We start from the raw sequence: 15,820 nt of genomic DNA on the forward strand, positions 1-15,820 counted from the left end.
ATATTTGCTTTTTTATATATTCTGTTAATAACTGTAGTTATATGAAATTAGTTATCTATTTATTATTAGTAATGTTTTTGAGCATTCTAAGAATATGGACATGGAATTAAAGGAATTTTTGAAAAATCATTAAGAAATTTTAGTTCTTACCATAAAGATAGAGGAGCCATTATAGCTGTTAAAAGAGAATAGCGCTTGAGTTGGAGTGACTGGTGAAATAAAATTGCTAAGAAAGAACAAAAGTTTTAATGTGTATGAAACAAACATTTAAACTAGGAGAAATATGCTTGAGATTCATGGTATTCTTGAATCAAAAAAAATAAAAACGATGTACCTATGGTTGGGTGGACAACTGGTAGAACCTTGGGTGAATCGGTCAGTAAGGTAATGAATAATAACTGTCATCATCTGCTTAATCAATGATTATCTAAAAGAAGAAAGTAACAAAAGTACTTTTGTCTACTCCAGTGAGCCTTGTGAGAGAATCTTATAGTTTTCTACTTCATTTAGTGTTACTATCAGATGACAATACTTCTTTAAATACATGTGTACAACAGAAAGAAGAAGTGTTTTCAGTGCTGCAAGGAAGATAAAAATCAGTAAAAAAATATCAATACTTTTGTATAAAGAATGGTAAAATAATGCGTAGAAAAGAATATGGAGGTCCTGTAATATACTTTGAGCAATGGAAGATGTTGAAACACAAATATAATACTTTAAATCTGTTAATCAGAATATTATAAATTTATAGCAATTAAAATATGTTGTCTTGTAATAACCACAGTTTTTTTTGAAAATATTTTTTATATCTATTGCAATTAAAAATATTATGAGCTTTAAACACTGGAGCAAATGCAATTTGTACAATGAATTACTTGTTTCTACAACTAGAAATAAATGTGTGAAATTAGTATCTCTCTCTCTCTCTCTCTCCCTCCCTCACGCTCTCCCCCTTTCCCTATCACCATCACCCTCATCCCTTTCCCTCTCACACCCTCTCCATCACCCTCCCCCTATCACACTCTCTCACCCCTCTCCCTCGTGTGTGTGTGTGTGTGTGTGTGTGTGTGTGTGTGTGTGTGTGTGTGTGTGTGTGTGTGTGTGTGTGTGTGTGTGTGTGTGTGTGTGTGTGTGTGTGTGTGTGTGTGTGTGTGAACAAAAGACCTCTTTCTGTGTGATCAGAATAATAAAAGTAAGCCAACAAAAATGATTAAAAATTATGTTCAAATTAAACATATAAACATTAAACATGTTAACATAATCCAATGTATGGTATGGCATTATACTGTAGTCCAAAATAATAATGTCTCTTATAATTTGATCACAAATTATTACCTTACTCAAAACCTGATAGATCTTTACAATAATATAAACTAAAAGACTTTAACTTATTTTAAAACTGTGATCTAACAAATTATATCAGTGTAGCATTTGTTCATAAACTACTTTTTAAAAATACAAAAGATTTCTGAAAATAGGTGCTGTTTGATTATTTTGTTTGTGTTATCAGCACCTATAGTTATTATATTTAACTCAGGATATTTATAAACCACCCCTTTGTTTCCACTAGCCAAGTAAAATTAAGTTAGTACATTAGAGTTAATGTAAGGTTTTTTTAACATAAATTACCCTTACTCTGAGTTCATGAATAAAATGAATCAAGAATTTCTATAAACTGATGAAGGATTTAATATGAAAAAGAATGATCTTCCCCTACAGATAACACCATACTCAAACCTAGAAAGTATTAAATAAATATTATATATTTCTCTAGATTATGTGCCCTCAATAAGATGTCCTCTTACACAATTAAGCCTAAATATTTAACCTTACTAGTTATTTTAATGATAAAACCCACCTAGTGATATCATAAAGAGTTTCTGAAAGATGAATGGTCCAGGCAGTTGAAATGTAATAATTTTTTTAAAGGTTATAAGTCAGTTTTTATAATTAAATCACTACAGATCTAGAATTTTTTTTTGAGTAGGTAATGGTTAAAGTAAACAAAATGTATGCAGAAAATTCTTTTCACATCATAGTTATGGATCTGCCATAATTTGAAAATTAGCACATATTTTAAAAGCCAGTTTGATATTTGCAGTACAATAATACTTGAAGTTGGTCAAAAAAAATAACGTTTTGTAAAACATAACACTTTTATGAATAGTTTCAAGTTCTGAAAAATGTTCACCTCTTCCCACAAATATTTTGTATGCAATTCAGTTAAGCAAAGATGGTGATTTTCAAAAGTTTATTACATCATCTAATAGTGTGTGCTTTCAGTACTTTTCAGAAGATAAATAAACTCTTCTCTCTAAATTAATGTTTTGCTGATTACAGGGAAATGAAAACTGCAACAAATACTCAGATCAGTTCAGAAAATCCTTCAAACGATGAGCAAAACAGTAAAAATAATGAGAAATATATGGTAAGCTAATTTTGCTTAAAAAACCTATTTTGATTTTACAGTTTTAAGCACGAATTTATACTTATCACACACTTGCCACATCATACATATTTTTTCAGCCATTTTTTTTTTTTTTTTTTAATCTAGAAATATATTATATTAAATAATGCAGGTGATTTGATAACTAGCATCACTGAATTTGATTTTCACCAGTACTATGTAGATTCAAATCTTGCTTAGCAATACAATTTGACTAACTTAAATCCAGTTCCGAAATGAATAAAATAAGGAATAATCTAATCAATGATTGTACACACAACCCATTCATAGATAGAATCACAATTCTATTTACCACTGCTGCACTAAATAAATTAATAATAATATTATTATCCTCCAACAATAAGCATTCAAAGTAAAATTCAAGAAACACTTTTACAAGCATTTTCTATTCATTAAATTTATTTTAACAATAGAGTCCACTAGATTACTATTGAGTAGCAGAAATTGCTGTGTATTGTATAGCTACTGATTTATAGTTATGTTTACTTACTTACATCTTCTGTAGTACAAGGTCCACAATATTATTTTATGCCATATGTGTGAGTTAAATTGTGTTATTAGGAAAAGAAGTGATTAACCTTAAAGATATAGTAAAAAACATGTAGTATGTGTGTATGGTCTGGTTTGAGTAATGTATCAAAAGGTATTTGAAATTTGTATTGATATAATTATTATGGATATGAATAAGAATTTTCCCAGTATGGGAAACTCTGTATTGGAAGTGGCTGCATAATGAATATAATTAATTTAAGAGAAAGAAACTGTCGCATGTTAATAAATTCTATAGAGATTCCTCAGGTATAAACTGAGAAAAATGTTTATAACAACTGCTTTTGTTAATAGATAAATAATTGAAAATAGGGGATTTTTTATTATTGATTATTTTAAACATTAATATAAATGGAACATTAGTAAATACATGAATAGTAATTATACTAATATTTAATATTGTATATTAGTAACAAATATACTAATTTAAAGTATAGACTACTATATTTAATAATATAATATAGCATTTACTTGAATGGATATTCTGTTTATCCACCTTGTGACAATCTTGATCGCTACACTATCTTTCCTTCATTCCTAGCCCATCAGGGCTAGGAGGATTTATTGGAGGTCATCTTATAGACCCTCAAAACCTGATTACATATCGCAGTCATCATAGTCATCTGTTTTGCCTTCGTCAGGATGCCACCGATGCAAATGCCTTGGCAGACATTTCCATCAGCGTGATAACTCAACTTTACTATCACCTTCATTACAGGCTTCTTCTAAATTATCACTCATCTGTTCTTAATCTGTAGCTCTCTGAACTAGGTAATTAACTGTTCTGCGGAAGCACGATCTCACACCTAACTCTAACATCGAAGGGTACAAATAATCATTTTTTATAACTAAATTTCAAACTAGACTACATTATCAAATGTATAAATTCATTTGAGTCTACTACAAATATCTAAATTTCTATCCTTGTACATCTTAAATAAGTGTTGATTCCATCAATGACAATTCTGTCCTAAAAATACCCAGATCTAGTTCTCTATTTGTCAAAGATAATTAAGAAATCTTAACAAAGATACAAACATTAACTTAACTCTGATCTGGTCTGCTTTTGGGAGCGAGGTCAATGACTTCACCCACCATATCACAGCTCCATCATAATTTTCCAAACACAATTATATATATTTCTGTTCTGAAAACAAATATCTAAATTAACTGGAGCTCAATGCCCAAACAACTATCTTGGTAAAATAAGCATCCAAGCAGGCCCCTAAGATACCCAGGTAGTTACTCTTGACTATTATCAAACTCCTTTAGCCATCCTTTGCCGGGTCAATCTATATTCCATACTCTTTGGGTTATCCAATTGACTTTAATATGAAATCTAGATGAAAATAAATTCTTGCAAGTTCTCTTAACTATTCTACTATATTCAGCTTCATAGTTTGAGCAAACATGCAGGACAGGTTATCAACTCTACTTTCCAGGTGTAGAGCTAAGCCAATCAAACCAAACCTAAAAAACTTATACCTAAAAGCACAATGTCCAGAAAGAGAGTAATACACCAGTTGGGGGAAACCCACCTAGCAACTTGTAAACTTTTCACATTTGGGAAGATGCCAAGTGTGTAACAGCCATCAGAAGATACATTCCATCTTATCTGCCACGAATGGGAATCTTGGTCCTCTACTTCCCACATGTGCTTAGAGCTGAGTTGGCCTACCTTTTTGTCATCTCATCAAGTTGTAATTTATGCTCAATGGCAAGAATATCAATTGGCTTATTACCCGCAATAACAAGGACTGCCCAAGGAGGGACAGTTCTATAGCCTCCTAGCATGATAGTAGTAGGAGACTGGTCTCTCAAGAAAATATTCCTATAAATTTTATACCTAATTTCATTAGCCCACACAGGTGTAGCATGCAGAATTATAGCCTCACTGACACCTTTGTAAAGAAATATGGGCATAGTTCTGAAATTTAAACCCCAATCAGAATGAACCACTCTGTGACCACCAAAGAAAGCATCACATGCCTTCTTGGCAACATATTGAAAGTGCTCCTTGAAACAAAGATTCTCATCAAGGATAAAACTAGATACTTCTGAAATAATGGGATGTACTTAATTGGATGGCTTGCCATCGATACACGAGCTTGTCGTATATCAGCTAGTCGACCTTTAAGCAACATCATTTTGGTTTTTTCTGGACTGAACAGCACCGTATGTTGTTGACCCACATCTGCAAAATATTACAAGCCTGGGCTGCCCTGAACTCGATCTCACTCCTTGTATCTCCTTGAGCCTCAATACAGGAGATAATGACCGTAACCTTGAGAATAGCATCCTCTGTGCCCTTGCCTGGGCAAAAACCATACTGATCATCTATCAACAATTTGCTGGAATTCAACCTATCATTAAAACAAAGGTTCAAAATCTTTTTGAAAAAATTTTCCAATTACTGGCAAGAGTGTAAGAGGTGTTTAAAAAGAGCTCGTGGTGGGTTCTTTGTCACCACCTTTAAATAAAAGTTTAAGAATATTTTTTTTCCAACGAACAGAAATAACGAACAAAGAGCATCCTATTAAAGATCCTGATCATAGTAAAAACACAGATTCTAATAGAATGGACAAGGAGCTCTACCGTGATTCCATCAAAATTTGGGTTTATGTTCCTGCAGAACTACAAATCACCTGACATACCGTAGTCCCTGCAGTTTCTAATGATATGTCAGAACGGAAATTAGCATGTTTCTCTTGAACTTGCAGAAGATATGATTTTTCATTGGTTTCAACATCTTCCAGCAAGAGATCATAAGGACGTTTTGGACCAGGTATTTTTATTTCTTCAAAGTATCAGTATTTTACATACTGATACTTTTTATATTTAAGTTGTATATTTGTATATTTAACTTTTTATTTTCTCTTTGTTTTTAGTATTTTAGTTTAAGTTTTAATTTTGTTTTTAAATTTCTACTTTAAGTTTTCTATTTTGCTTTAATTTTGTTCTGTTGTCTTATTAGATTTTATATTTTATTTTTAAATTTAATATTTTTGTTTTCTGGGCGATGATAATACGAAAATGTTTTTTGCCCAGAAAAAAAAGAGATCATTCAAAATTTCACCTTTATCAGAATCTACACCTTCCTGAGTTGAGAGAGCTGACAAAAGAATGTTTTTCTTATGCTTATCTCGAAGGACTCTATACAACACCCCACAATCTTTACTTCCTTACTGCCTAACAAAGTAAGGCCAAGAATCTCTTTTAAACATCCTAACTTTATGAAAATATTCGTACCTCTGTCTACAGTAATCAGCAATCAGCAATTATTACCGCTTGCTGATAAGGGTTGCCCTCACTTTGAGCGCTCGGCTGAGATGGTTCACAGTTTGCTTTAAAGGAAACATCTCCCTATTCCACCAAGCAGCTATTCTCTTGACTCACAGTATGGGGAATAAATTCTCACTGACATCAATGAAGGCCAGAGAAAAAGTTTTCTGCCAGGTCTGCAATTGCGTATCATCCAGACTTCGATCTAAGACTTGGAATCTAGCAGAAAGAATATTAGCAAATTTAGACCAGTCCGCTTTCCTGTACATGAAGTGCCTCTGTTGAACAGAAACATAGCACCTATAGACATCATGAAACCCTTTATTCAGTTCAAAAACAATTAGTTGATGATCACTAGAGCAATCATTAACCATAGACTAGAAATAAATCCTACCAGGAATATTCCTTCCAGTAGTAATATCTATCTTTCCTCATACATCATGCCATCTACCATTCCAGCATATGTAGTTAATTCACCAGGAATATTAACCATGTGCAATGAAACCTTCTACTAATTCACCACCATTATTAATCTGCAACCCCATTGTGACAAATAAGTTATTTGGCATTCTTATCAGACCTAATACAACAGGTTAGTTACCAACAAGACCAAGAATTCTATCTCATCTTTCCAAATGTTCCTTAGTGGAATACCTATATTGAAAGTATCAACAATGACAAAGAAATCATGCCAGTGACAAAACAAGCTTAACAACAACGTGGTGAGTATAAAAACTTGCCGTAAGAAGACACAATCTGTTAACTACCCACACAGAATCATGGACATACTGTTAAATCCAGTATAAATTTTTTTTCCAACCACTAAAACCTGACAGATCACACCCTTAACCACATATGGTTACTGTAGAAGAACAATTTTGAGACTCATTCTCTCAACAACTTCACCTAATTCAACCTGGGCAATATAGGCATATTGAGCATATTTTTTTTTAGTCTCTGGGACCACTATTAGTTATTACTTTCAAAGGATGGGATGAAATGACAATTTTCATATGCCGGGTCAGGCATGTGAAAATCCCATGCCTGACCCGGGATTCAAACCCAGGACCTCCAGATGAAAGGCCGAAATGCTACCACTCACACCACAGAAGCCAGCACCCTGAGCATTTAATTAACCAAAACTAAACATCCAATGAATTGAAATACATCTCAACGGGTCATAAATATTATCCATAAGTCTTACTATGTACGGAGTGCTGCCTGCAATCTTTCTGCAGTCTTGTACACTTGAATAAGTAGGGTTCTCTGCCTTTTTAGGGCACTACTGATGCTTGCAATCTTCTTCACCATAATGTGTGCAGAGTGAAGAAGCCTATTTCCAAATCTACAACATTTAAAGCGCCTCAGAGTATTTCTTGAAGAAGAAAAATCCACAAAGAATCTACCTTCAGAAACAAATTTGCTGAAGAGACTAGATCCTAGCCCAAAGACACCATGATACCGTCAAAGATACACATGATACCGTGTGGCATCACAGCCTCCTGTTTTAAACAAAACCTACAATTGCATATCACCTCATCCTGGTTGGTCTTCTGCTCTCTAGAGACATCACTTCATCCTCAGACAGGCGACAATTTATATCATAAAGCAGTGATTCCCAAACTATGCGCCACAGAGGCCCAGGGACCACAGCCTCTTTTCTGGGGTGCCGTGAAATATTGTAAAAGCTTCAGAATTAATTGAACCAAGACATTTATAATTATTAATTTAATGTTAATAAAGTAAAAAAAATAATGAAGATGCAAGAGTTTTATTTATTTTTATCTCTTACTTACAGGTAGTCATACTTTTACTTAGGGTAGGGCGCCATGGAAAAATTTTAATTGAAAAAGGACGCCGCAACTCCGAAAATGTTTGAAACCTCTATCATAAACTATGCCTCAAGGCCTTTCTTTATTCACACTTTTGATCAATTATCATTGATCAAAATATCATTGAAGTCTCTTTAATATGTAAAAGTCTGGTTAATATGTAAATGGGACAAAAAGAAAACAAAGCTTTTTGAAGAGTGGCATAGAAAATATTAGATTTTCTCTTGTTCAACATCCATAAACGGCTTTCTGATAAATATTATTTACTGTTCTGTAACTTTTTGCATCTCACTTAATCTCTCCTATAACTAAAAAAACAATCAATAATTTTTTTTTAAATTAGAAAGCTTAAATTCTTTATAGATTAGTTTTCATTATAATGTATAGTCTGGAATTTTACAACTAAAGTTAAGGAAAACCTGTTAAAAATGTATACAGTGAAAGAATAACACTTATAGAAGGCACTTTCAATTGATTTGTGATAAAAATCTTTTTTTTATCAGTAATATTAATTAAAATGTAACTAACTCAATAGAAATAGTTGTAAAATATTGTTAATTTACCAGAATTTCTTAAACAAAAATTATTACATTTAACTGATATTGAAAAACTTTAATTATTAATTTGTGATTGAGTGTTGTAATTTGAAATGTTTTTAAATCTATATTACCTCGCAAGTTTTAATTTGATATATAATATAATGTGTTAAATATAATTGTAATTTAATTAACATTAGAAAGAAACCATTACAAAAATGTGTCTTCCCTTTATATGTATTTTTTTCTGGTTGTTTTGAAACAACCAGAAAGTTGAAAAGTATTTGAAAAGAGGCATCAATTATGATGCCTCTTTTCAGGTTTATTTTTAAAAAAGATTCTTTCAAAACTGCATAACTTATTTTTTAATCTATTCTGCAGTTGCATTGAAACACTGAGCCAACAAAATAGAAACTAACAACCAGTTGTATGTTGGTTTTAGAATATTTTGAAAGTATTGCCATGTTTTGTCTTACTTCTTAATATATGTTATATTCTTCTTTTTTCATTAGAATTTGTAGGATTTATAGTAAATCACTTTTTTTTTCAACTAAAAGTCAGATGATCTCGAAACAGACCTTGAAGAAAATATATCACTGAAACTGAAGCAAATTGATAAAGACTTTAAAGAACTAAATTTAATACTGACAAACCTAAATGATCAAATATCCAAGGAACAACAAATTAAAAGGACAATGCAATCTGCATGGTGTGCACGTTTCAAAGTGCAATTAAACAAAGTAAGTATGATTATTTCTTACATTAATTTTTTTTTTTTTATTTCACCACATAATATCAAAACTTGTTTGTAGGAATATAGGAGAGAAATTTTGTAATTTATGGAAAATACCTTGTCTGACCAGGATGCAAACCTAGACCCTCCCAGGAGAAAGGCTGACATCCTGTTATAACATGCCATGGTAACAATTAGCAGTTAGTTCTGTACTCAGGCCCGTAATAAGAATCTACCATATTTAAAACATATTAATGTTGGATTTAAACTTATTATAAAAAGTATATTTTTAAAATATATAAAAAGTGAAGTTCATATTGTGGTTGCTCTTTAATGTCTCATCCATCTTTATAAATTAAAGATAAAAGTGAAACTTTATTAACAAGATAAGGTATTGGAAGGATAAAATATGATCCTTTACTGGATTCTTATCATAGACGCACCACATGGTATTAGAAGGATAAAATGATCCTTTACTGGATTCTTATCATAGACACACCACATGCTCATCATATACATGTATATGTATATACATTTCTCTCTTTGCCTCTGCAATGAGAGAAAATGAGTTCTCTAACTCATTATGCTAATATTATTTACAAAATAATATACACACTGCAGAATTTTGCCAGACAAATGTTTTTCTTAGTTGCAGTTACTCAGGAATTTAAGATAAAAATGTTTTAATAAAATAACCGATAATGAAGTTAATAAAAATAAAATATTTGGTAAAAAAAATTAATAATTAGGCTTCTGTCTGCCATTACACCAGATGGAAAGGATTGAAGAAACTATATTGGAAAAGTTTTTTTCTATTCTGAATTGAAACTAAATGATTTGAAACAACATTAAATGTTTACAGAATCCTATTACTAACTCCAAAAACTGATATAAATGGTAACAAATTTGATTGATTTGACTAAATCTCTGTGGTGAAATGATAGCATCTCTGTCATTCATCTTAAAGTACCAGGTTTCAATACCGGTCAGCCATGAATGGCATTTTTTATATGCTATAAAATCTCTACTTCATATTCCATGGCACCAAGCTTCAAGCTTAAGTGGAGGATTAATCATAAAAAGCTGTTTTAAGTTATTAAAAATCAAGCTTTTTAATTTTTTTTTCAAATACAATCATGAAATATTTAAACCATTCAGACAACCCTAAATAAAAATATAATATTATTGGAACAACAAAAACATTGGGCATAGTTCAACTTCTAGAGTAATCAAAAGCTAATTGGCTGTCAGTGATAGAATTAGAGAAAGTAATAAATTATTAGTTTATAGTTTCCTCATACTACCTGTTGATTCATTACTTTTTTATTGTTACTACTTTTTAACAAAAATGTCATTACTTAGAACTGGTGGTATTGAACAAAATTTAGATACTGCATTTAAATTGCTTTCATTTTTTTGTATAAAAAAAATCATGGCAATTTTAAACACCGGTTTTCTTTTTAGGCTAACATTTTCTTCACTGTATAATTTTTTACTAATTTAAACAGAAAAATTTGCTAGAAAATATTCCAGCAAGAAATAAACAAATCAGCTGATTTCAAAATCAAGAGTTCTAAGGTTCAAATCTTAGCAAAGACAGTTTCTTTTATACGAATTTGAGTACTAGATCGTGGGTATCAGTGTTCTTTGGTGGTTTTTTTTTAACCTCCAGAACCACCATTAGGTATTCTTCAGAGCATGAGATGAATGATTTGTAGCATGTGTGAAAATGCCATGCCTGACCAGGATTCAAACCTAGGATCTTCGGATGAAAGGCCAAGACGCTACCACTCGTGTCACAAAGGCCAGCGTTATTTGGTGGTTGGGTTTCAATAATCACACATCTCAGGAATGGTCAAGGATAAACAGTAAAAGAAACTTTTTTTTATATTTATAAGTAATAGCGTGACTACAAATAAATATTTTTATTTCATTTAAATCTACTCATATATACATAAAAAAGCTATTAAAAATAAAATGCATTTAAAAAAAAAATTAACTTTTCTCAGATATAATAGTATTCAGTGAAGCATTGGTGAAGATGTACCTTGCATAGTACATCATAGGTGCATGAAAAATAGAAAATACTATCAATAAGGATGTTGATTAATTGAATAAAAATGACCGTATTTAAAAGATATTTTTTTATTTTTTGTTGAATTTATAATTAATATTCTCATAATATTTATTAATTTTAATATTTTTAAGAAAAAATAAACACTTTCAAATATTTTACATAACAAAATTTTCATGCTGTTGTTACTTTACATTCTTCTTTCTAAAAGACATAAGATTAATTTATCTAAATTTTTTTTTAAACTTTTATGATTTATTTAATTTTTGGTTGTTATGATTTATTTAATTTTTGGTTGTTATTAGACATAAAATTGTTTTCTCACAAAATAGAGTTAGAAAAATATATTCCTCCAATTGTTATAGAATAAAAATTAATTAAGATTTGAATTTTAATATATTTAAAAATCAAATAAAATGTCTGTTTCCATAACTTCCAGCTTCAGTATTAAATTTCTTTAGGATATTTTAATGTAACATATCAGATCACACTAGTCAACAAAAATATTTATTTTCGTGTACATGCTGATTTTAATTAATTTTGGAGTACTGAATTGAAAACTGTTATCAGAATTTGTGTAACACATCATGTTTTTTAGATACATATGATTTAGACATACAGTTTATTCATCAATAAATGAATAATCACTGTGAAATATTTTAAAAAAAATATTATTTATGTGTATTCATTTAAAATTTGTTTAAATCAACCAAATTCTTATTTATCCAAATACAGGTAAATTGAAATACATTAATATAATTTTAAAGTAACAGTTTCTAAAATTCTGAATCATTAGAAAATACCTCTAAAAAGCAGTTTTTAAAAGTTTAAATTATTGGAATTGTCTTATCTTAAATTTTTTTTAAATGTTGATGATATCTTTTCCTAGTACGATGTTTAATCAGTTTCTCTAAACAAAAACCAGCAATAGTCACCCATCATTCCAGGATCCCATCTTCCTGGGTACTGATGCTCCATGATGGTCATCATATCCTGATGGTAATGCTTTCCTTGCTCACTGCTGACAGAGCCCAAATTTTCAGAAAAACATCTAGGTAGAAATGGAGGATATGAATTTTTAATGACATCCTACAATGTAAATATATGTAGTTCTCTAACAGCTTAATAACCAAAAAACATAGTTTTCATCTTTTCTGTTGCCTAAAAAACCACCAAAAATGTCTTTGAAGGACTTTCATGTAGGTAGTTCACATTCGCTAAGTTTATCGTCCTTAAGGAGTTTCTTCATTAGCGAACTGATAAATATACCCTCCTTCAGCTTACCACTCAATATAGGAAAACTTACTTTTAAATGATTAATTCCTGGTCAATCTTTGTCTAATGCCTTTACATAATTTTTCATGAGTCCAAATTGTATGTGAAGTGGCAGTAGTATGATTTTACCATTCTCAATTAATGATTAATGGTTTACATTTTTTTCACCAACCACTAAGTTCTGCTGCAATGGCCAGTTCTTTACTTTGTAATGACTTTTTGTATCACAAAAAAATATCCCAAAGACAAAGTAAATAACATTTCGTAAACCCACCTTGTAAACCAAGAAGTAACGCAACAACTTTCAGATCACTGCAAACTTGCCACACATGTTGTTTCTATTTTATTGCTGCTAATATTTATGCCATCATATGTTTCTTTCATTTCAACTGTATGACCTAATGGAATGGATGGCTGCTTGTTAACATTATGTAATAAAACTACTTTCATGCTAACTTTAGAAGAGTTAATAAAAAGACGCCATTCTTCAGGAATATTCTGAATTCCAAGTTCTTTCATCAGGCCATTGACCTCAATACAAATGTACAATGAATTTTTTATTATAAAATAGGTTGAAAGTGTTTTATTTCATGTTCTAAACATAGTAACTTTTGTTTTTTCCACTTTTGCGGTCTATACTCCAGAAGTTTACCTTGCTGTTTGATAACTTTAAATTGCGAACCAAGTACTTAAGTTCATGTTGTTGAATTAAATGAGGAGATTTCTCATCAGATTCAGAGATTCTTCAACATCATCTGCTTCATTTTCAGAATTTTCTTCTAGTAATGTTGGATTAGATGGTGGTACAGGTACAGGTAACTCCTCTCTATGTGTACTGGCTGTAGAGCTGAGGATACATCTGCATATTTTATGAACTTTCTATTTTTGAATGAAAATCCAAACATATTTGTCATACAAAAGTACCAGTCGGTGAAGTGGTCCTTAGGTTCACACCAAACCATTAGTACAGCAAATGTCATGGCTCATTGTTTCCCCTTCAACCATTCACTTAGTTACTGAGCCTTATGCAAAATTACATGAGGCACACAGATTTTTTCTTGATCCCCGAGTGTACAATCAAAATAAAATCTGTTTTTAGATTTGATGTGTTAAAGATAAAAACTGTTTTTATCAATACAGAAATAGTGTTTCTTTGAGATTTAGGTGTAAATTTAACACAGATACAACAAAAACTTTCTGGATGATTTGAACATCCACGAACATTTGCAGAAGCTATGTTGTAGCACAGTGGTTCCCAAACTTTTCCGAGTCATTTTCTCAAATCATGGAATTAAACTGGACATGGCTACCTTCATTTCCTTTTTGATGTTAATTTTTGCTCTATACTTGCTTTTTATTACAGCGACCGCTGAAAACTCAGCTTCACACAAATACAACGTCAAAAATGAAATTAAAATCTGCTGAGCCTTATCACTGAGAAGGGGATATTCATCTTTTATTGAAATCCAAAATTCTGTTAATTCCATGCTGCCAAATTTTGCTTTCAAACTGTTGTCGCAAGATAACTCGATAAGATGTAAATTCAGATAGAGCACTAGTGTTAAATGGATCTTGAATCCATGCAAATGTATCAAGATTTTCATTTTGAAAGTATTTTTGAAACCAGATAATTAGCTGTGATAAGTGCCCTTCAAACATGGTTTTTATATCGTGAGGAAGATTAAATTCATCTGACATCAAAAATTTTGCAATATTAAAAAAACAATCTTTGCCTACATCTTCATTCAATTTTCTTTTCCATAGGTTGAGTTTTTTTATAAAAGCTGATATTTTTTCCGTTGACTTCAAAAGGTGCACATTTTTTCCCTGCAGAGAAAGATTAAGGGTATTCAGCTTTTCAAAAATGTTGCATAAATATGCCAGTTATATTAAAAAATCAGCATTAGCAAAATCTTCTGCTTTTTTGTATACTTCTTTAAGAAAAATAAAAATTACTTGCAGCAAATTCAAAGGTACATGATAAAACATTACCACAAGAGAGCCATCGTACACTGCTATAGTACAACAAAGACGACTGTTTGGCTTCCATATCCTCTGACAGCTTTTTAAAAAACCTTGCTTTCAATGGACAAGATTTTATAAAATTTACCACACACACATTCTGACATCTGCAGGACTCAGATGCTTTGACGCAAGCGCTTTTCTATGAATAATGCAATGGGTCTACAGTGCATTTGGTGATTTGCTTCGAATAAGTGCCTGTAATCCTCCATATCAGCCAGACATGGAGCGATCTCCATCAGCACAGATACCTATGCACTTAGGCCAATTCAAATTATTTTCAGATATGAATGTATCAAGAGCCTCGAACAGGTCCTGATCATTCGCTCCTGCAATAATATTTTTACAAAACAGAAGCTCTTCTTTAATATTATTACCATCTATAAACTGTACATAGAATATCAAATTAGCATCTTTATTGTTATCCGTAGTCTCAACTAGCTACAATCCAAATTACACTCCTTTAATTTTTTCAATTAATTGATCATTGATATCCTTCTATATACGTTGTATTCTCCAACTGTGTTATTGGATAAAGGCACTTTTAAAAGCAGCTTTCTGGCAAACTCACCAATCATGATATTCACCATATCTACAGCAGCTGGTAGAATAAGTTCTTCTGCAATGGTATGAGGCTTCTTGCATTTCGCGATTCTGTAAGCCACCTTGAAAGATACTAGCAAAGCGTTGTTTGGTATTAATGCAGTCTTTAAAAATGTATTTTTTTCTTGTTTCAGTTCTTTTAACGTCCTGGCAAAAAAATCATGAGGTTTGCCAACCATGCTGTGGTGATTAGCTTCAAAATGGTGCTTCAATTTCCTTGGAAGCATACACTCTGCTGCCAAAACATTCATATATAATACACTTTGTGGTCTGCTTTCACCATTAATTTTTGTTGACATAAAACCAAACTAAATAACAGTCATCATATTTACGATATTTTCGTTTCTTCACAGCTGTGCCACTGGTTGAAGACATACTTTTTTTTATCTGCACTATTACATTTATTACTATTCAAAAATTAGTCCATCATTAAAGATACAAGAGCAA

The 15,820-nt window shown here is 31.3% G+C and overlaps 1 protein-coding gene across 1 annotated transcript in view; it reads left to right on the forward strand.

Moving 5' to 3' along the window:
- Nucleotides 1-11,784, forward strand: part of LOC142317687 (uncharacterized) — a 38,073-nt gene extending 26,289 nt beyond the window's left edge. The window contains exons 2-4 of the mRNA XM_075354237.1: nucleotides 2,341-2,428; nucleotides 9,224-9,406; nucleotides 11,779-11,784. Coding sequence (XP_075210352.1) covers nucleotides 2,341-2,428; nucleotides 9,224-9,406; nucleotides 11,779-11,784 — 277 coding nt within the window. The remainder of the gene's footprint in view (nucleotides 1-2,340; nucleotides 2,429-9,223; nucleotides 9,407-11,778) is intronic.
- Nucleotides 11,785-15,820: the final 4,036 nt, after the last annotated feature.

The sequence above is a fragment of the Lycorma delicatula genome, chromosome 1, assembly GCF_047948215.1.
Source record: "Lycorma delicatula isolate Av1 chromosome 1, ASM4794821v1, whole genome shotgun sequence".
Classification (NCBI taxonomy): Eukaryota; Metazoa; Arthropoda; class Insecta; order Hemiptera; family Fulgoridae; genus Lycorma; species Lycorma delicatula.